Source organism: Pseudoliparis swirei, chromosome 3 (genome assembly GCF_029220125.1).
Source record: "Pseudoliparis swirei isolate HS2019 ecotype Mariana Trench chromosome 3, NWPU_hadal_v1, whole genome shotgun sequence".
NCBI classification, from domain to species: domain Eukaryota; kingdom Metazoa; phylum Chordata; class Actinopteri; order Perciformes; family Liparidae; genus Pseudoliparis; species Pseudoliparis swirei.
Window position 1 is genome coordinate 18,951,092 of NC_079390.1, and position 22,227 is coordinate 18,973,318.

A 22,227-nucleotide genomic window follows, 5' to 3' on the forward strand; every position below is an offset into this window, starting at 1 on the left:
TCAGGAGACACTTAATGAATTGCTCACCCACTTTGTCGACTGAAACAAGCTCTCCATCTTGTCCTGTCTTCACTCGTCCTTCTGGTCGGGTCGGCAGTGAGCGTTTCTTCTTCTTCGTCATGGAAACTCTGGAACACATCTTGTTGAAGTTGAAACTGCTAGGACATTAATGACAACTTTCAGAACTTGCCCTTTATGCATAGTGATGTGGAATCAGCATGAAGCTCTTTTAAATATATATATATATATATATATATATATGTATATATATATAATATGAGTAGACTAACAGTTGTATTAATGTCTGTATGTAACAATATTATTTGTCAGATTTCAAATTGGACTGGATGAACTATAAATAATACATAATCTAAAAATAAATAAATGTTTCAGCTAAAATAATGCATATGCGTTATATAGTAAAAACAATAACAATACAATAAAGTACTTCATTTTAGAAACAAACAATTGAACTGAATTGTCTTTGTTCTGCAGCTTTAAATTATGTTAATACATCTGTGAAAATAAGCCACGATATCCATATATTGTCATCTTCTAATAATAGAAACTTGCATCGGGACTTTATCTGATTATCAAACCTCTTGTTTCAGCTCCATTCTCCTCTCTGTTCACAGTGTTGGACAGTGAATTCATGAGTCAGGATTCTGATCATTTGGGGCTCTGAGGTTTATTTTCTGTGTCTTCATTTCAGATGTGAGTGGATACGTTGGCTCAAAAAAAAAATATATATATATATATATATGTGTGTATATATATATATATATGTATGTATGTATTTATAGCTCCCTTCTTCTGCTGTCTGCATCCCACTCTTGCTGGTGACATCATTCCTCCAGAGGTGCGGGTACCTACCTACTCAGATCTCACTGAACACAATACTTACACCTACACTACATATCTGAAAACTGCAGCGATGTGTGTGTGTGTGTGTGTGTGTGTGTGCATGTGTGTGTGTGTGTGTGTATGTGTGTACAGTCTCCACAGATCATGATTGTGACACATAAACAACCGGCCAACCAGCACCAACTGCATTAGCCTCTGCAAGCAGCCGCTTCTTCTCCTCACGGGAGAATGAAAGGAGGAGAAAAGGAGAGAAAGGAGATCTGGCCTGTCAGAGGCCTCCCATAACTACAGCAACGTAGCTCCCACAGCCCAGCATTGCACAGGCGGCGCTGGTTGCCATGGTTATACTGTGATTGCACAGGCGTCAGAGAGAGAGAGGTGTCAGAGGGGAATACGTAGCCCTTTTCTGCTCGCAGTAAAAGCCACCAGTTAGCATGAAAGGTGCTGGTTTCTACTTCAAACACGTCTACCTGTCTCTTGGACCCCATCCCGACGAGGCTGCTTAAAGACGTTTTGCCTTTAATTGGCAGCTCTCTATTAGATATTATCAATGTGTCTCTGCTAACAGGCCACGTACCACACTCCTTCAAAGTGGCTGTTATTAAACCTCTCCTGAAGAAGCCCACTCTGGATCCAGAGGTGTTGGCTAACTACAGACCGATCTCTAACCTCCCCTTCCTCTCCAAGAACCTTGAGAAAGTGGTCGCAAATCAGTTGTGCGACTTTCTACATCATAATAGTTTATTTGAGAAATTTCAATCAGGATTTAGAAAACACCACAGCACCGAGACGGCACTGGTGAAAATTACAAATGACCTCTTAAAGGCAGCAGATAAAGGACTCATCTCTGTCCTGGTCTTGTTAGACCTTAGTGCTGCATTCGACACCATTGACCATGACATCCTGTTACAGAGACTGGAGCAGTCGATTGGCATTTCAGGCACGGCACTAATTTGGTTTAAATCCTATTTATCAGATCGATCTCAGTTTGTATTTGTAAACGATGACGCCTCGATAACCACCAACGTTAATCACGGAGTTCCACAAGGTTCTGTGCTTGGACCAATTTTATTTACCTTATACATGCTTCCTTTGGGCAATATTATCAGGAAACACTCCATAAACTTTCATTGTTATGCAGATGATACTCAACTATATTTATCGATAAAACCAGAGGAGAGCAACCAACTCGGTAAAATTCAAGCATGTCTTAAAGACATAAAACCATGGATGACCTGCAACTTCTTGATGTTAAACTCAGACAAAACCGAAGTAATTTTAATCGGCCCTGAGCACCTCAGAGATCAATTATCTGGTGATGTGGTTTCTGTAGACGGCATTGCCCTGGCATCCAACACCACTGTAAAGAATCTTGGCGTTATCTTTGATCGGGACTTGTCCTTTAACTCCCACGTAAAGCAAATCTCAAGGACTGCATTCTTTCATCTACGTAATATTTCAAAAATCAGGCACATCTTGTCTCAAAAAGATGCAGAAAAATTGGTTCACGCGTTCGTTACTTCTAGACTAGATTACTGCAACTCCTTATCATCAGGCTGCTCTAATAAGTCTCTTAGGTCCCTCCAGTTAATCCAGAATGCTGCAGCTCGTGTTCTCACTAAAACTAAGAAAAGAGATCACATCACTCCTGCACTAGCTGCTCTGCACTGGCTCCCCGTAAAATCTAGAATCACTTTTAAAATTCTTCTCTTAACCTACAAAGCCTTGATTGGTGATGCACCATCATATCTTAAGGAGCTTGTAGTACCATATTGCCCCACTAGAGAGCTACGCTCACTAAATGCGGGACTACTTGTAGTTCCTAGAGTCTTAAAAAGTAGAATGGGAGCCAGAGCCTTTAGTTATCAAGCTCCTCTTTTATGGAACCAGCTTCCACCTTCAGTCCGGGAGGCAGACACAGTCACCTCATTTAAGAGTCGACTTAAGACTTTCCTCTTTGACAGAGCTTATAGTTAGGGCTGAATCAGGTTCACCTGGTCCAGCCCTTGATATGCTGCTATAGGCTTATAGCTGCCGCGGGACGTTTTAGGATGCACTGAGCACCTATCTCCTCTTTTTCTCTCCTTAAGGATGAATTTTCATCTCTCAATCACACGTTACTAACTCTGCTTTCTCCCCGGAGTCCTTTTGACTTCACGTCTCATGGGGTCATCGGACCCTATGAGACGACATAGATCCTATCTGCCTGATGGATCATCGAGGTCTGGGTCGTGGAATTCCTGCTCCTGACTACGCCACTGTCCTGTTGAGACTCCGCCCACTGTTGAGACTCCGCCCACTCCTCGTCCCCACCACCATCTGCCTGATGGATCGTGGAGGTCTCCATCGTGGAATATGCCTACTATGAACTATTCATACACTCTGTCACATTCATTGAATGTATTTAAACTCTAAATCTGTCTTTCTGTACACATGACATCTATTGCATCTGTCCATCCTGGAGAGGGATCCTCCTCTGTTGCTCTCCTGAAGGTTTCTTCCCTTTTTTTTTACCCCCTGAAGGGTTATTTGGGAGTTTTTCCTGGTCCGATGTGAGGTTTTGGGGCAGGGATGTCTATGTGTACAGATTGTAAAGCACTCTGAGACAAATTTGTAATTTGTGAAATTGGGCTATACAAATAAACTGAATTGAATTGAATTGGTTTCATTTGAGGAGATGGGACGTCGTGTGTGGCCGATTAGCTCTTAATGAAGAGCTAAATGCAGGCCATGTGTGGTCTGTACCAGCATGCTTGGTATGGAAACAGCTGAACTGCAGAAATAAAGTATAGCTGCATATTTTCAGTGACATTTTGATACAAACTCTCAGCATTTCGTGGTAACATTGACAGCTGTCAGAATTGGATGGAAAGAGCTTGAGTGTGCTCAGCCGCTCGTTCCCGAATGAGCACAGCGTCAACCCGCCGATGAGCTACAGTAGGAGAGAGGACACAGGGAACTTTTTGGCCCTGGATTTGGTCTTTAAAGGGCATCCTCTGCTGCATACACGTCTACATCCAGTATGGAGGACTGTAAAAAACAAAAACAAAATGCAAAGAATTATTTTTCAGAAAACGGAGGCCAGTTTGGAGGGTCACGTGACCACGACCCTAGAGTAAGGTCTGACCTGTATCTTCTATGGTTTTTAGCTGTCTTGTCTTAAGGAAGGAGAGCAGCTTCAGTGAGTCACAACTTGTCAAAGGAGGCGATGACAGGACTACAACTATGAGGATTAAAGAACACACTTTAGACTCTGGGAATATGAGACATTGATCATTGTTGATTCTGCAGCTCATGCAAATGCTTTCATTGGGTGAAAAAAATACATACACGTCCTTCAAAATATATAATGCTGAAAATAATATGGTTGGATAGCAACAATGTCTAGTCTGTACTTCACTGACATCTAGTGGTGATGCAGAGACATCACGTGAATAACCTACTCGAGACAAAAAGACGGCGATTTTCAAATATGCCACATAATATCATATTGTACATAATATGATCCTAGAATCAGAAGCGACAGACAATAAAGCTTTAACCCATGACCCCTGGGTGCCCTTACTGTCGGTGGCTCAACAGCAGAGGGCCCCAGTGCAGTTTCATATGCATTGTATTAGTCCTCTTGGAACTACCTGCTAATACAGGGGTGGCCAACCAGTCAGAGACTAAGAGCCACATTTTTTACTGTGTCACCGCAAAGAGCCACATCATACACATATGTGTGCGCGCGCACACGCACACACACACCTCTGATCAGCCAGATTTGTTGTAAATGTCACACACCAACATGATAATGACAGAAATGGACTCCTACAGTACTAAGACAACAGGTCTGTCATGTTCAACAATGAACATTGTGTACACTGTCTCACACACACACACACACACAAACACACATTATCTCAGTTCAACCAAGTCCACAAACAAAAATAGAATAATTTACAATAGCGTTTTTCTTTTACTATGCATGTTGCTTAGTGGGACTTATGGGATTCCTTGCCTTGAACAATCCTCTTCAAATCTGGCTTAATTCCGTTGTTGCCACTCGAAGCAATTCCTTCACATGGTGTCAATCAGAACAGGTGTCCGAAAATCGAACGGTGCACTTGCGCCATGAATGCCGCATTATGGGGGGCTGGAGTAATCAAACGCCCACCAATAAACCACTTTAGCCGAAGAGAGTGTTCGACATTCGGATGCGGTTCTCCGCAACGCTGCTCTTACACCGTGTCCGCTGAATTGAGGGCGGCTGGAGAAAGCGTCACCGTAAACTACTTTAGCCATAGTGCGGGACATCCAGCTGCCCATAATGCGGCGTTCATGGCGTAAGTGCAGTGTTTGATTTTCGGACACTTTCATTCGCGTAACCCACCGTAGAACGGCCCGCTCGACATTCGGATGTGGTCTTTCCGCGTTTGGCCCACGAGTTTGAGACCCGTGCCCTACTGGGAAACTTTGCGTTTTTTTCATCTCACGCATGCGCGTTTGACGAAAAATACCGTATTGAACTCAAGCGAAGCGAACACGCACATACAAAAAAACACAAACTTAGATATGAACGTAAGAGCCGCATGCTGCTCGCGAGCCGCGGGTTGGCCACCCCTGTGCTAATAAGACGTATTACTTCCATAAGGATCATAACAATGAAAGCTGGTTTCCCCTTTAATCCTCTCTCGGTATCAAAGCTGTGCTAGACTCCTCCCACAGTAGGGATCTCTCCACTATCACAACTCTGGTGCACACACACACTGCACTCAAATGTTTCTGATCAGTTTCTATTCTCGGACTGTTGATGCAATCAGGAAACACACGTGTTGTTGAAAAGGAACTTCCAGTTTATTCACAGCAGCTCTCTGTGGAGTCATAAAAGTCATGTACAAGTCGATAGAAACAAAGTAAATGACAAGCTAACCATAGAAAAAACCATAGAAGATACAGGTCAGACCTTACGTCTAGTCGTGGTCATGTGACCCTCCCTTCCAAATATGGTGTCAAACATGAATGCACAGAACTTTCTCAGAGAAGGACAATTCAACATACAATAGATCACATGATCAGTGGTTGAGTCCGGAATCAAACCGCAGCATAGAACCGCGTCTTTCCTCTTTCTTTAAATAAATACAGTTGTGTTATAAGACACAGCAGTGTCTCCTGTCGTCACTCCTTTCTCTCTGCATACTGAAAGTCATGAGGAATGTGTTGGGAAGGAACCTGTTCATATTTGAAATGATATTCCACGTAGTTGGATGTGTATTCCTACCTATGTGCTGAATAATGTTTTTCTATGATTCTGTATTAAAAGTCCCTTCTAAATAATCCCCAAATCAGATGTTAACTTCATTATTATGATCGTCAAAGGAGTTTACAATATTGTTTTTATGGCGATATATCAATAGAAATTGCAAAACATGTATTACGCAATTTAATTACACCGTAAAGTGTAGGGAGACACTGTAACTGTACAAAGACGTGACTTAAGAGGCGGTGCATTACTGAGACCAATATCACCATATGTGCATAGTTCAAATGCTTTCATATTTCATTTTTTCATATCACGATCAATGTCTTCCCGAACATGATTAAGTATAGAGTGACAGCTATTTCCTTTCCGATTGGCCGATGTTTACGATGATCGAAGGCGTAAAACCTTTCACCTGCTCGTCACGTCAGGTTATGTGGTCATGAGTGTTTTCTCATTTCAAATGATGTCAAATATGTCAGACGGTTTATGAGATATCGCCGTACATGAAGGTCGTTATCTTCTCACAGGGTTGTCGACCCTGAAGCCCCCCCCAGTGAAGTGAGGCTTGCTGCTCAGCTGAGGCAGCAGTTCCAGCTGCTCCGCGGTGGTCCTGGTCCGCTGCTCGCTGAGGACACACACACACACACACACACACACTAATGTGACCTGCATCAAAAGAACACATCAATAACACTTCATTAAGATGACAAAGATCAACTCACCTGTGAAGCTTTTTCTGGCTGAGGTATTTCTTCTTTGTGTTTGCCAGCTCATTGGCTAATCTTTGATTCTCACTTTTGTACTCGTTCATCTTCGAGTCGAGCATTCTTAGCTCTGCTATCAACGCCTGTGGAGTCAGAAAAAGGTGACATCATCCTGTGTTAGAATGTGTATATATACACTACCGTACAAAAGTTTGGGGTCACTGAGAAATGTCTTTATTTTTCAAAGAAAAGCACTGTTTTTTCAATAAAGATAACATTAATCAAAAATACACTCGATACATTGTTAATGTGGTAAATGAATATTCTAGGTGGAAACGTCTGGTTTCTAATGAAATATCTCCATAGGTGTATAGAGGCCCATTTCCATCAACTATCACTCCAGTGTTCTAATGGTACATTGTGTTTGCTAATCGCCTTAGAAGACTAATATCTGATTAGAAAACCCTTGTGCAATTATGTTAGCACAGCTGAAAACAGTTATGCTGGTGATATAAGCTATACAACTGGCCTTCCTTTGAGCTTGAAGAACAAAATTAATACTTCAAATATTAATCATTATTTCTAACCTTGTCAATGTCTTGACTATGTTCTATTCAATTTTCAATTCATTTGATAAATAAAAGTGAGTTTTCATGGAAGACACGAAATTGTCTGAATGACTCCAAACTTTTGAACAGTAGTGTATATATATATATATATTAAATATACATATATATATATATACATGTATGTATATGCGTGTCACGTCTTAAGATACGCATGGACAGTTAAATAGTGTTTTCGTGAAGATCACTTTATACGTTGATACAATTTGTTCTACGTGATCAAAATAATTTAACCAACATTCAATAAGAATCCTTCATCCCAACAGAAACCTGTTGGAGCTTTTCATTCTGATGAAGGCCTTCGTTCAGGTCATTTATTTATTATATGTACACAGCGAGACAACACCTCCAGTCTTTATGACACAGAGGGTTTACAAGAGGCCTGAATGCATGTAAGGAGAAAAGAAAGAAAAAAAAGTCTGATCGAAATAGTTGTCTCTCCTGTGTTTATGACTTAAAATGAGAACATTAAAAGATTTGCCTAAATAATGTTTTTGAGTTACTTTTTTCACATCTGTAAAAAGAGGTGATAGAAAGGTTTTGGCAGGTAATTTGTTGTTTTTCATACTAATTGTGCACCACTATACCCCATGTTCTGAATAAGGTTAGTTTTTATTTTGCATAACTTGCTAACACACAATAAGTGTAGCTGGTGTTTCGAGTGCATGGAGAAATTAAGATAACATGAATGATTTTCGTCTGATTTCGACCACGGGGTAGTGCAACAACAACAAACTATTTCTTTTCATCTGTTCTTAAGTCAGATCAGTTAGAAGATGCAATTATTGATCTTGCCTCTCAAGGCTGGTAGGATTGTGAGGGAATGAGGAAGATATAGTTGATTTGAGAAAACCAGAACCTAATTGGGTCAAATACAAAAATGCTAAAACATGAAGGCGTGGGAACAAGAAACACAACACAAAGCCATCGGTCTGCTTCGGCTAGCACAAAAGGGGCGTGTGTGTGATGACCTTGAGCTTCTTAGTTCTCTCTCTGACGGTCCACTGGCACTGCTGGAGCTGCTCGGCTGCCTCTGGACCCGGCTGCCGGACCATGATGTGCTTCAGCTCCACATACAGCTTCTCCTTTTCCTTGATGGGGAAAAGAGGGAAGGGGATCCAACAGATGATGGAGAGGAAGAATGAGTGAGTGAGAGAGTGAGCGAGTGAGCGAGCCTACATGCTTTTCATAGTCTGTTTGTTTTGAGGGTTTACCTGCAGCAGCAGCTCGTGCTCCTCCAGCTCCTGGGTCTTATTGATCAGTCGTTTTTGTAAGGACTGAATCTTCTGGATGAGCTCGTATTTGCCGGGATCACTGCCCTGCAGAGGGAGAGTCGTTTCTATGTTATTCCTCTTGGAGTGATGACATGTTTGAAGCTTGAAGTGTGTGGATGGTGAGTATAAAAACCCTAACTGCTGATGTCACTGACGGGAGAGAACAGACCGAGTGGTTGGGTTCTATCGGCTAAGCTATTCCACTCAGACTCTATTCACCTCCAGTCGCCTCCATCGGTGAATATTTATGGGCTTCAGCGATTCCTCCAGGACGCTGTTCCTCGTCCTCTCTCTCAGCAGCAACCTCTGCAGGTGGAACAACTCTCGCCTGCGACACAACAACTCGGGTTTCACACGGTTCTCATGTGCGACATTATCCAAACGAGTGGCACACGATTCTGAGTTTAGTCGTGCAGCCAGCTCAACACGCGCCTGAATTAAGGCCTGCGGAGCATCTGAGCTTCTCACAAATATTCACTGATAAATGCAATATTGACATGCCTGAGGATTTCACAAAGAAGGCCAATTAGAAACAGGAGGTCTTAAAAAAATCTAGATTTGAGTACATTTTTAATTTTGAATTTTTGCTTTTTTATACTGCATATAACACTCGACTTCTTTCTTTCCACGGCTCATAAAGAGGCAATAAAGTATCCATGAATATGAGGTATGAGTTTACAGTTAATAACAATCCCTCCTCAGCATTGTGGTGGTTGGTTATTGCCTTCTTCGCAGTTCATTAAATAATAATAATAATAATAATAATAATAATAATGATATTATTATTATTTTGTCAACAAAATAAATAAGCTCTTTATTAAAAATATTGTTGGGACACTAGAATAAATGTGCATGAACACATTTTATTTTGTTGTGAACTGGTTGTAATATATTTTGTGACGTCAGTGACCTTTGACCTCTACATTCTCATCACGTCACCCTTGAGTCTGAGTGGATATTTGTGCCAAATGTAAAGATCATCCCTTGATCTCGAGGACTCCTCAGATGTTTCCGTCAACTAAAATCATAATGCCTCTGGTTACGGCTACTGCCGACACCGGGGCATAACATGACATCAGAACATGTACGTAAGAACAACAACAGGCTCACTCACGTTATGGAAGCTAGAAGTCCAAACGAAGTCCTTCCTACCTCTGGATCTCTCTCCGAGCTTAATCTTTCTCTCAATCGTTCACTTCTACTCTCAACACTGCTCTTCGTGGGTCACCTCCTTCTGCCTCCATCCTGTCCTCCTTCTCTCCTCCTTCACTGCTGACTGTCTCTGCTCGAGGACCTCCACTTGTCTTTATCCTCCCCTCTCTTTTACCTCAGGTCGTCTGTGTTGGGAATAGTCTTGTCCAGGATGCTCTTCTTGCGCCGGAGCCTCTTGATCTCCAGCCTGAGCAGGCGGATGTCCTCCAGCTGCTGCTTGTAGTGGAAGTCCCCCTTGCTCAGGATGGATTGCTGGATCCTGATCTTCTCATAGAGCAGCGCACGCTCGTCGTTGCGCTGCAGCAGCTGTTTGCCCAGATTGTCCCGCTCCCTGAACACCTGAGAGAAGTTATGCAGACAAAGAAATCAGATTTCCTTTGTCTACTCGTCCTCCTGTGTCCCTACTCCTACTTGTCTACCTCCTTCTCTTTGTCTACCTGGTCCATTTGTTTCTTCTGTTGGACCTGCTCAGCTTCGCCGTCGGCTATAATCTTCTGCAGCTTCTGCTGCTCTGCTTTCTGAGTGTCGACGCGCTGCTTTGTTTCTTCAAGCTGGAGCTTCATCAGCTGCAGCTCCCCCTGTAGCGGGACACAGAGATGCACACATGCACATCACTTCACCAGCCATGGTTAATGGCTGGTTAATCGGTAGATACGAAGTGGGTTCAATGTTCCCAGTGCCCGCCATCCACAAACTTTCAACAAATTAAAATATTAGTCGTAAATACGTACATAGTATTCATTCATTGCTTGGGTTTTTGTTGTTAAAGGAAAAGTTTAAGTGTGAGAGGAGCTCTGGTGTTGTGTAGTTTGTTTGACTGACATCAATACCTTCCCCTTTATACCCCCTAATTCATTTAATCAATGTGTTCATTGTTTAATCTGAAAACAACAACAACAAAAACATAAAAAGTTAGTAAACATAAAACTTGAAAACAATATTAATTCTAATAATTCTTAAATTTTAATTGTTACTGGCCAAAAGTTGAAAAGGGTAAAAATATGTTAGTAAATATAAAGGTAAACAGGGAGGTGAAACATTGAATCGGGGTCAAAAAAGGCCAGGCCGCGGGGAGGGTGTAATATTGATTCGAAAAAAATGCCCTAAAACGCTAGGGGTTAGGGTGGTGTCTAGAAGGCAGGTAGCCTACCTCCTGACTTAACCTCTCCTCACACCTCTCCAAGCCGGTTGGGAGGAGAACTACGGAGGCTAGGGTGGGGCTAGGCTTTTATTTCGTCAAACAAAATTTTGCTACTTTTATTTTTTCAAACAAATACATTCTGAACAGGATGAGATGTTAATTCAGTTATTTTGAAAATATATTGTTTCTAGACCAGCAACGTCACCATTTAAAGGAATTAATATTTCACTGGAAACAAATCTACAATGTCAATAAAATAAATGGCATTTCTGAGTGAAGTTTCTAAATGAAATGGATTGTACTTGCATAGATCTTTTCTAGTCTTGCGACCACTCAAAGCTCTTTAACACTACGCATCATTCACTGATTGGACGGGACACCATGCAAGGTGCCACCTGCCCGTAAGGACTATGTGACATTCATGCAACATTCACACAACATATGCACAGCTGGGGGAGCAATTTGGGGTGAAGGACACATAAAGATGGACTAGGGAATCGAACCACCGATCCTCTGATTTAAGGACGACCCTCAGCTCAGCCACAGTTGCCAGCAATGAAGAACACAGACTTTAGACAGAAGTCATTATTCCTGTCTGCTGTCTTCCTATCGTGTGTGTGTGTGTGTGTGTGTGTGTGTGTGTGTGTGTGTGTGTGTGTGTGTGTGTGTAAGCACTGATGCCCGTTTCGAGTATTGTACGCATCCCTACCTTTCGGTAATTTAAAAACACCAAAGGCTCTCCCTAGAGCCGGTGTTCATTAGTGTTTGTCCGTTCTCGGTTGCCGTAGAAACATGACAGTGCCGAAAGTGCAGAATTCGTGGAAGAGATAGAAATGTATTTTGCTAAGCTAACAAAAACATAATTATCTTTAGTGTCTAGTGTTTATACACTTATATGTGTTAGTGTATTTATTTTCAATTGAAGCCGATTAATCTCCCAACATGTTACACACAGTTTGTTTAAATGATGACGAGGAACCCCAAACCACAGCGCACTATGAACCGAGGAGGCAGGCTGCCATACCTTGAGGGCCTCATTATCCTTCTCCAAACGCCTGTGCTCCTGCTGGTCCTTGGAAAGGGCGAGCTCCTTCCCAGTGATCTCATCTCTCAGTCGGGTGACCTGGTTGTTCATGGTCTTCATCTTCCTCCTCATCTCGGCAATCTCTTCCTGAGAAGACGAGACGGGTAGTGAAAGTGGGGGCGGGAAAGAAAGAAAGAAACCAAAAGACAATTTGATCCTATTTTTATTTCTCTGAAATTGTCATAACTATTCAATTTAATTCAGTTCATTTGTATAGCCCATTTTCACAAATTACAAATTTGTCTCAGAGTGCTTTACAATCTGTACACATAGACATCCCTGTCCCAAAACCTAACATCAGATCAGGAAAAACTCCCAAACAACTCTTCACTGGGAAAAAAGGGAAGAAACCTTTAGGAGAGCAACAGAGGAGGATCCCTCTCCAGGATGGACAGGTGTAATAGATGTAATGTGTACAGAAGGAATTATTATACACAAATTAAAACAGAGTAACAACACAATCAATGAATCTGACAGAGTGTATGAATAGTTGGTAGTAGGCATATTCCAGGATCGAGACCTCCACGATCCATCAGGCAGATGGAGGTAGAGAGGAGGAGTGGGCGGAGTCTCAACAGGGCCATGGCATAGTTGGTAGTCATATTCCACGATCCAGACCTCGATGATCCATCAGGCAGACAGGATCTATGCCATCTCATAGGGTCATCGATGACCCTATGAGACGTGACGTCAAAAGGACTCCGGGGAGAAAACAGAGTTAGTAATGTGCAATAGAGATGAAAATTCATCCACAAGGAGGGAGAAAATAGCAGATAGGTGCTCAGTGTATCCTAAACGTCCCCCAGCAGCCTATAAGCCTATAGCAGCATATCAAGGGGCTGGACCAGGTGAACCTGATTCAGCCCTAACTATAAGCTCTGTCAAAGAGGAAAGTCTTAAGTCTACTCTTAAACGAGGTGACTGTGTCTGCCTCCAGGACTGAAGGTGGAAGCTGGATCCATAAAAGAGGAGCTTGATAACTGAAGGCTCTGACTTTCATCCTACTTTTTAAGACTCTCGGGACCACAAGTAGCCCCGCATTTAGAGAGCTGCGCTCTCTAGTGTCTAACTCGCATATAAAGGTCACAGTGACCTTTGACCAGCAAATTAAAATCAGTTCATCTGACGTTTGTGCCAAACTTGAAGAAATTCCTTCCATCGTGTTCACGATGGATAACCTGAAAACCTGTGGTCACAACAGTCGCCGGGTGGAGGCATATTAATATCACTCATACATTTTCCATTTCCTGGTAACTATGATGTAATGCACACTTTGACAGGTGGACAGGAGGAGCCGGGGATGGAACCACCAACCCTGTTGATGAAGCTGTGTCCCTCCTGTGATCGGCGTACCTGAGCCTCGATGAGGTTTTTGCTGTAGAGGTTCCTTTCAGACACGAGCGACTCCAGCAGGTTCTCTTGCTGTTTGAGCTTGCACTCCGCCTCGGTGACCTTCTTCCGCCAATCAAAGATTTCCGTCTCTCTTACTTCGACGTCACTCATTTTTTGTTGCACCTGAGGACCAGAGGAGGGTTCCCTTCAGACAGACACACAAACACTGATGGCAGGTTCCCCAAGCGTGTGATGATGAACAGATTAACATCATTGGGTGACACTGACAATACGTCCAAGTGATGAAATGCAGTGAGTCAGCTCTCTTCTGCATCACTTGCCTTCTGCATGAGGTTGCTGGTCTCGTTGATGTGGCGGTCGCGCTCCTTCTCCAGCTGCTGGATGATCTTGCGCTGCTTCTGGGCCTCCTGGCGGTAGCCGCTGATCTCGTGCTCCAGGGTCTTCTTGTCCTGCTCCAGGAGCTTCACGAGGTTCTGCTGTTTCTCAGTGGACTGCGCGGCTTTGATGGTGTTCTATTGAATGGGATCATGCACACCGATACAGGAGCATAAGGAGGAACACTGTAGATAACCGGATGAATACCCTGTGGGTCACTGCTGTTCTCCAGATACAGATCAGTACATCAGTGCCTCTGGTACCTTATTCAAGATGTCTCTCTCCCGGATTAGCTCGTCGATGGCTTTCTTGTCCGTTTCAACTTGCTTTTGGGAAGATTCAAGATCTGTGGAGGGAGACAGGTGGGACCAGTTTGTATCGATGGCCAACGCTAATAGTGTCAACTCATTTTCATATGAACTAGTTGTGTCTGATACCACCATGGCCGTGGTAACACTTTTCAATGCGACCTTTGTCATGCGTTCATACCCGGACGGAGGAACTGTCAAGTCTGAAGGCGTCAAGATAAGATCTCACTGGCATTGGGATCTGATCAACCAGACCACGTGTCGAGGTGACCCGCCTCACGGGAAGTTAGGATCTCAGTGAGGCGGAAACAGCATGAAGACACAATCCAGACAATTTGAGGGAAATGGGTTAGGGGTAGAGGAGAGCAAAGGGAAGAGAGGAGGAAAAGGGGTTAGGGGTAGGAGGAGAGCAAAGGGAAGAGAGGAGGAAAAGGGGTTAGGGGTAGAGGAGAGCAAAGGGAAGAGAGGAGGAGAAGGGGTTAGGGGTAGAGGAGAGCAAAGGGAAGAGAGGAGGAAAAGGGGTTAGGGGTAGAGGAGAGCAAAGGGAAGAGAGGAGGAAAAGGGGTTAGGGGTAGAGGAGAGCAAAGGGAAGAGAGGAGGAAAAGGGGTTAGGGGTAGAGGAGAGCAAAGGGAAGAGAGGAGGAAAAAGGGTTAGGGGTCGAGGAGAGCAAAGGGAAGAGAGGAGGAATAACCTGGAGCCTCGCTGCCTTAGTCCCGTTAAGGTACTGCTGATGAAATGCAGCAACAGTTTCCTCATGTTGCTACTTCAACAAGCTTTGTTGTGAAGAATTTATGGGAAAATGTGTTGATCACCACATTAGCGGAACTTTCTTGGCGGCTTTTCAGGCTCACAGCCAGGGACCAAGACAGAGCTGCACCGAGCGAGAGAGAGAGAGAGGAGGACGTGTGAAGTGTGTGCGTGATTCGCCGTGGCCCTCTACCTTTCTCCAGACCAGCGATCTGAGCTCTCAGTGTCTCCTTCTGCACGTCCACGTCAGCTTTCTGATCCTCCATCTGGTGGAGCTTCTTCTGGGTGGCTTCCCTCATCTTTGCTTGTTTGGCAATCTCCTGACGCATCTGACCCACCTCCTCTTCTCTCATCTGTTGTATTACAAAGAAGTTGGGGAGTGGGGAACAAGAAGCTACTGTGAGTTAAGGGCCAGAAGTCAAAGGTGGCCTGTCTCTCTGACCACACCCCCTCACACTTTTCTAAATAGTTCAGATGATATACAGTACACTACCATTCAAAAGTTTGCGGTCACTTAGAAATGTCTTTATTTTTCAAAGAAAAGCACTGTTTTTTCAATAAAGATAACATTAATCAAAAATACACACTATACATTGTTAATGTGGTAAATGACTATTCTAGGTGGAAACATCTGGTTTCTAATGAAATATCTCCATAGGTGTATAGAGGCCCATTTCCATCAACTATCACTCCAGTGTTCTAATGGTACATTGTGTTTGCTAATCGCCTTAGAAGACTAATGTCTGATTAGAAAACCCTTGTGCAATTATGTTAGCACAGCTGAAAACAGTTATGCTGGTGATATAAGCTATACAACTGGCCTTCCTTTGAGCTTGAAGTTTGAAGAACAAAATTAATACTTCAAATATTAATCATTATTTCTAACCTTGTCAATGTCTTGACTATATGTTCTATTCAATTTTCAATTCATTTGATAAATAAAAGTGGGTTTTCATGGAAGACACGAAATTGTCTGGATGACCCTAAACTTTTGAACGGTAGTGTACATCATAACCCTTCCCCTTTTTTGGAGGATATAGAGCACACACAGTGGACCGGTTTCTGATATACTCAGAGTAGTGCCCTCTTGTGGTTCTATAGGACAGACTACTTTCTACTGTGTGTAGGCTTAGAACATATTGTGAATGAGGAGTTAGTAAGTCTCGCTGTTCACTCCGCATGAAGGATGTCTGCCAAGCATGTCTGGTTCCAGAGTAAAGAAGTGAGTTGAGGAAGATTTCTAAAACAAAAGGTGTCATTAGGAAAATATCAAATAATATTCATTATTACCTCCAAAAATATATATATTTATTTGTTTTTATATGGTATTTGCCAAAGTAAGCTGCCTATAAAAGCATGTGTGGACTAACAGCTCACGCTCGCATATCCATGTGGTATGACTCAGTGTCAACTCTCTATCACTTCTCTTACTCCACCCCTCTCTCTATGCTATTCACAATCCCAGTCATACACACACACACACACACACTGTGCTACTACACACAACCCACCAGGCTTATGTCTTTCTATCCTCCTGTTGTCTGTCTTCCTGTCGTGTGAGTGTGTGTGTGTGTGTGTGTGTGTGTGTGTGTGTGTGTGTGTGTGTGTAGGCTCCATTGATCATAAGTGAGACGGGTCATGTGTGTGTGTGAGCAACATGTACCTTGAGCTCATTTGCGTTCTGCTGACTTTCCAGGGAGAGATGCTCTTTGACTGAAGAGAGCTGCTCACACTCCTGCAGCAGCCGGTTGTTCTTCCCCTGCGTCTGCTCCAGCTCCCTGGTGCATCGCTCATTCAAGATCTGCAGTGGGAAGAAAATGATGCTTATTATCTATCCATGGGATGTTATTAACCATGGAATTTCATGGAAAGTTCGTTTTACAGTGTTGGGGTCAACCATCCTGAATAAAACATTGTATACAAAAGATTCCCAAAGTGTCCTTTAGTACATTTGAGTTTGATTTGATTTATTTTTTTATATATGTATATATACATACATATAATATATAAATATACGCGTATGATTAAATTACAGGATTAATTTCTCCGATTCGGCGTGCGCGCACATCGGACGAAAAATAATATATATATATATATATATATATATATATATATATATATGGAATCATAGGTTAGGCACTTATAAGCTGGTGATTCTGCAAAAAACTCCCACCCGTTGGAGGTCGGCGATTCATAATCATACTCGCCGATGAATCGAGCGCTTAGATGTCACGTGACAATGTTTGTGAAAGCAGGATAAGGAGGTGAAATATATATATATATATAATATATATATTTACATTAATCATGATTAATCCACTAATATATATATATAAGTATGTATATATATGTACTTGTTAACAAATTAATAATAAAACTCCAGACAGGACACAAGGTTATTACATTTTATGCATTAAGCATTTACCAGACCTCAGATTGGATATCAATATAATAGCAGTTAGTTCCTTAAAACAAGACATATTAAAGCGTATGCGTCCCACTCCTTGACTCACCTTAAACTCTTTCAGCTGCTGCTCCAGTCTCTGCTGCTCCTCTTTGGCCCGTTGGCCCTGCAGACTCAGGGCCTTGATGTCCCCCATCTTGGCCTCTGTGTCGACGTGCAGCTGCTTCACCTCGTTCTCCAGCTTTTCCTTCAACCTCCTCTCCCGTGAAATCTCATTCTGTTGCACCTGGAGCTCCTGCTGGAGCTGGATGTTGACGCTCAGAGGAGCAAACAGGATGTAACTTCACGTTCAGCAATGTGTACTCATACTATATACATTATGGTCACCTGCAGACTCAGTGATGTGGGACAAATATTGCCAAAAACAAGGAACACAAGTTAAAACTACCTTCAGAAGATTGGCATTGAATTATGAACATTTTGGCATTAGTCGCATGCCAATTGGATAAAAATTTACCGCGCTATGGTAAAAAGAAGATTTTGACTTTTTCATGACCCTGACTTTGAGCTTTGACCCGATCAATCCCAAAATCTAATCAGATGGTCCCCGGATAATAACCAATCATCCCATCCAATTTCATGCGATTCGGTTTAATACTTTTTGAGTTATGCGAGTAACACGCATACAAATAAATAAATAAATACACAGCGATCAAAACATAACCTTCCGCATTTTCAATGCGAAGGTAATTACAAATCAGATTATCCTTAACTTCGCCACACTGATCACCATCTGATGTACTGTTGCAAAATATGGTATAGTTAAGGCAATCTGTTCATGAATTCAAATGTCAAAAGATCATTTTCTTGCAGTCAAGGGCAGAGTCTCCATCACAGAGAACTCCTTGTGTCTCCACGAAGGTCGAGCAACACCGTCTCTGAGTCTCACCTGAGAGATATTCTCTGAGGCACGATCTCGTTGGGCCTCTATCTCCTGCTGGGATGCGATGGCCTTGTTTAGTTTTTCTCTCAGGCTCTCCACGGTCGACAGCAATCCGTCCCTCTCCTCCGACAACTCCTCATTCATTTTTAGTAGATTGCTGAAAAAAAACAGACTTCAGTTGGTTCCATCCACACAATAAACGATTAAGAGCACGGGGGTCGGGAACACATCACCTCTGCTCTCTGTCCACAGAGGAGCCGGTTTGATGCTCAGCCATTTTCATCAGTTTGGAAACTTCTTCTTTCAAATCCCTGATGCTCTCTTTGTCTCTTCTCTCTTTATCATGAGCGGCGTCGACCATTTTCCAGCCTTTATCCAGCTCCTACGGTGAAATGTACGGACCATTTTTAGCACAACAATTCAGAGTTATGGCATCTAAAGGCGTCCAGAAGAGTGTTGAATGATAAACCTTCATGATTAAAATGAAATATAACTTTCTACAGCACACAGAATTCCATCAATTTGCATTCCTGGTCCTTTATTTCATACACTATTTGTGACATAACCTCCATATTTCAAATTGCATCAAATCAGGGACATAAACAAAGCAATAATTGGCACACAGTGCACAGCAATATACCCTCTTTAGAGAAGCAATCGTTGTCTCGTCTTCCTGGGACAGTTTCAGGGCCGCTGCTACTTTAGTGGAGGTGGACACAACTTCTGCATTCAGCTCCCTGCATTTGGACATCAGCCTCTTCTCGTTCTCTCTGGACTTCTTCAGAGCATGGACGAGCTTCTCGTACTCCACCCGGACCTTGTCCATGCTCTTGTCCTGCACCAGCTCATTGAGGATCATGTGAAACTCCTCCAGGGACTCAAACATGTCCTCTCCTGCTGGTCTGGTCTCCTGGGAAATGCAGCAGTCACAGACCGCAGGTTACAATGAATGGGAGAAAAGTAAGTTTATGATATTTTAAAGTTATTACACCAGGTGGTAAATTTAGACATGTATTTGACACTGTAACTTCAAGTCGTAGCAGCTAGCAAATAGAACTAGGCTGAAGCCTTCATCCCCCAGCGTGGCTAACGGCAGGTGTCATGTCGAAGTCTGCTCCCCCGGCGAATGGTGTCTCCCCCGTGTTCATTGGCTGGTGGTCCGGGGTGGGTCGGTTCCTTGTGGTTGGTGCAGTGTAACGCAGGAGGTGGAGACACGTATCGACGGGGGGACTGTATTCGACACACCACCGGGTGAGAAGACTGCCCGAAACAACGGAACTTACGTTAGCTAACTAGTTGGCTCAAACAAGAAGTGTGTAACGGATCCCTGTATATGAATTGGCGTGAAGACCTACTGCTGGTGAAACTCCTTTATTTGATCTCTTTAGGTGAATAAACGTGAATTAAAACTCGTAAACAATCACCACCTTGTCACCACCGTAGAGTGGGTTAATTACACGTTGTATAAAATGCGCATTTGTCCAGTCGTAGCCATATCGTCCAGTTTGCATTTTCACATACAATAAAAGTGCGCTTCCTTTTAACCTATCAAAATAAAAGTCCTATTTAACTATTTAGAGGAAGTAGATTAAAACGTCTATAATTATTCAAACAATACAAGATAAAAGGCATACATCACAAACAATAAGGCAGATACAAAAACAGGCAATCAACACAAAACAATAAACCTAGTATGGGGTTATTTACAAAGTGAGTCTTTCTTCTTATTGCTTCCCTATTTGTATCCCCCTGTTCCGGTCTCAACACGCACACACACACGCGCACTCACACACACACACGCACGCGCATGCACACAGACGATTAGTTGCCTTGTAAAATTGTTTGGTGCGAAGGCATAGGAATAGCGCTTACCTCCATTATACGAATTGAAAAGTCAATATATATAGCTATATAACTACTGGGTAATGTGTGACTATTCCTTACAACCAGCGTTGCAATGGCGTTAGTGTTATCAATGGGGATGTTGTCTTCGGTCGCTAAGCAACGCACTTCTCGCGTGAAAAGGAGCTCTGGTCAGCTGGGTCTGAGAACAACACGATGAAGTAATAATGTAGCTACAGTTAGCCATCATACTGAATGCAACCCGGTCTGGGACATAGGATTATATATTTCACAAAATATTGTTAAACAGAGGATGATCGTTGCATTCATTCCTTGGGAACCATGAATTAATTCAAAGGTAAAGTGAGCTTTTATTTGGGTTCACACATGTATGAGGTTAGTGCTCATATGGAGCTAATTGGTACACAACCCACATATTTTAGGCCGAATAAAAGAATAGATACATATGACATTTGACAAACATACATTCATCACCACAATACCATTATCAAAGAGTCAAAACATCATAGTAAAGGCAAATATATTAAAAGAGGACTCTGGGTCCGATCAAATTTAGTCATTCTATCCAATATAATAATATAATGATAACAATGTGGGACTTTCCCAGTTCCAACACCTGTTTAATATTTTGCAATGGTCCCCAATTTCTGTGAAATTGCCTAAAAGAAACAACTATATTTACACATCTTGAAAACACAGCAGAATGTTTGTTGACTCCTAAACTCATCCTCTACCCTCCACCATATTATGTTGCTTTGCTATATAGAAACTGCATTTCTACTTCCCCATGTCACTATCAATCCACTTCTTCACAACATATCCAACAGCGAATGGGTCAGTAAAAACAAACCACATGTCTCTATATTTCTCAGTTATGATTTATTGCAAACAATCAACACATGCTTAATCTACCATGTATGTGTGGGACTGAAATCAAATGAAATACAAGGTAAATACATGTTGTATATAACTAGGTATCACAAGCATCACATACCAACTTAAATCTAAAGCATTAAATACTTCTGTATCAATAACCTGTTGAAAGGCATGGAATGTCTGCTATAAACAGGCTCACACTGCCATCTACTGGTCGAGCGGGGCATCACTCCCTCTGCGTCTTCTACAGGCTGTGCAACAACTCTACATACAATGATTACTAAGATTAAATGAAGAACTGTATTGAATCAAACAATCTCTTTCTGTGTATATGAATATATGCACAATATTGCACGTTAAAGTAGTTATCTAAATTGTATAACATTATCATTTCCCCTTATTTTTGTATTATTTGTTTATCTTGTTATGTTGAGACATGTATGTCTGTGGTTTCTTGACATCTACGATTATGTTTCATATTTGTCTATTTGTCTATTATCTGGATGTATGTGTGCAAAGAAAACAATCTAAATTTACAAGAAAAACAAATATTAAACCATGCACTTGTATTAATGTTATAAGATCTTCTTCTACCCTCCCTGTGCAGGACCAGAGGTGGATTGCCAACACCCTCTTTCCCTCCGGCAAACTGCGGACAGATTTGAAACCGCCTCCTTTGAAAATGTAACTAATCACTGCAACAAAGGAAAATAAACACTTTTTTGTCAAATGTATTTGTAAATTCATAAATACAGGTGAACAGTGTCCTGACGGTGCAGGAGGGGCCGGGACTGGACGTGATGGTCTCCGGAGTGTTCGTGTTGGATGCGTACCCTAGAACTCGCAGGAATACAGGACTGGTGCCTCTGTAGTATCCTTAAGAGAGGCAGCGGCCCCCGAGGGCCACCAGTGTGTACGATTCCCGTCAACATACTGTAGCCTTGTGTCCGGGTCGAGCTGGCGGGACTCGGGGGGAGTTGGCCGAACTTCACGTTGATCCACATCTCCGGTGGATGACGAATCTCAAAAAACGTGCACGGGTTCTTATTTTCTCCTCCTCCCCCTTTAAGGTGGTGGAGGAGTCTGAGTCGCTTGCTCCTTGACCCCGAGCCAATGAGCGGTTCAATTGTGTTTAGATTAGAATAGAATAAAATAGAATATAGAATAGAATATAGACTAGAATATAGAATAGATAGGTAGGTATTCC

The 22,227-nt window shown here is 42.5% G+C and overlaps 1 protein-coding gene across 1 annotated transcript; it reads right to left on the reverse strand.

Annotated features, from left to right (window-relative positions):
* Positions 1 to 5,697: 5,697 nt before the first annotated feature.
* Positions 5,698 to 20,159, reverse strand: cfap58 (cilia and flagella associated protein 58). Its single transcript, XM_056411411.1, has 18 exons — positions 20,154 to 20,159; positions 18,922 to 19,191; positions 18,515 to 18,663; positions 18,288 to 18,438; positions 17,448 to 17,642; positions 16,598 to 16,735; positions 15,128 to 15,287; positions 14,142 to 14,224; positions 13,824 to 14,015; positions 13,504 to 13,665; positions 12,091 to 12,237; positions 10,363 to 10,503; positions 10,041 to 10,264; positions 8,933 to 9,041; positions 8,654 to 8,758; positions 8,411 to 8,530; positions 6,832 to 6,956; positions 5,698 to 6,734 (listed from the first exon to the last, which is right to left on the reverse strand). The coding sequence occupies exons 1-18, from the start codon at positions 20,157 to 20,159 to the stop codon at positions 6,623 to 6,625; spliced, it is 2,589 nt and encodes an 862-aa protein (XP_056267386.1). The 3' UTR covers positions 5,698 to 6,622.
* Positions 20,160 to 22,227: the final 2,068 nt, after the last annotated feature.

Coding starts and splice junctions, on each gene's coding strand:
- cfap58 (XM_056411411.1), bottom strand. Junction 18,439..18,514: donor TCTGTGGACAGAGAGCAGAG/GTGATGTGTTCC, acceptor GTTTTTTTTCAG/CAATCTACTAAAAATGAATG. Junction 16,736..17,447: donor AGCAGCTGAAAGAGTTTAAG/GTGAGTCAAGGA, acceptor TTCCCACTGCAG/ATCTTGAATGAGCGATGCAC.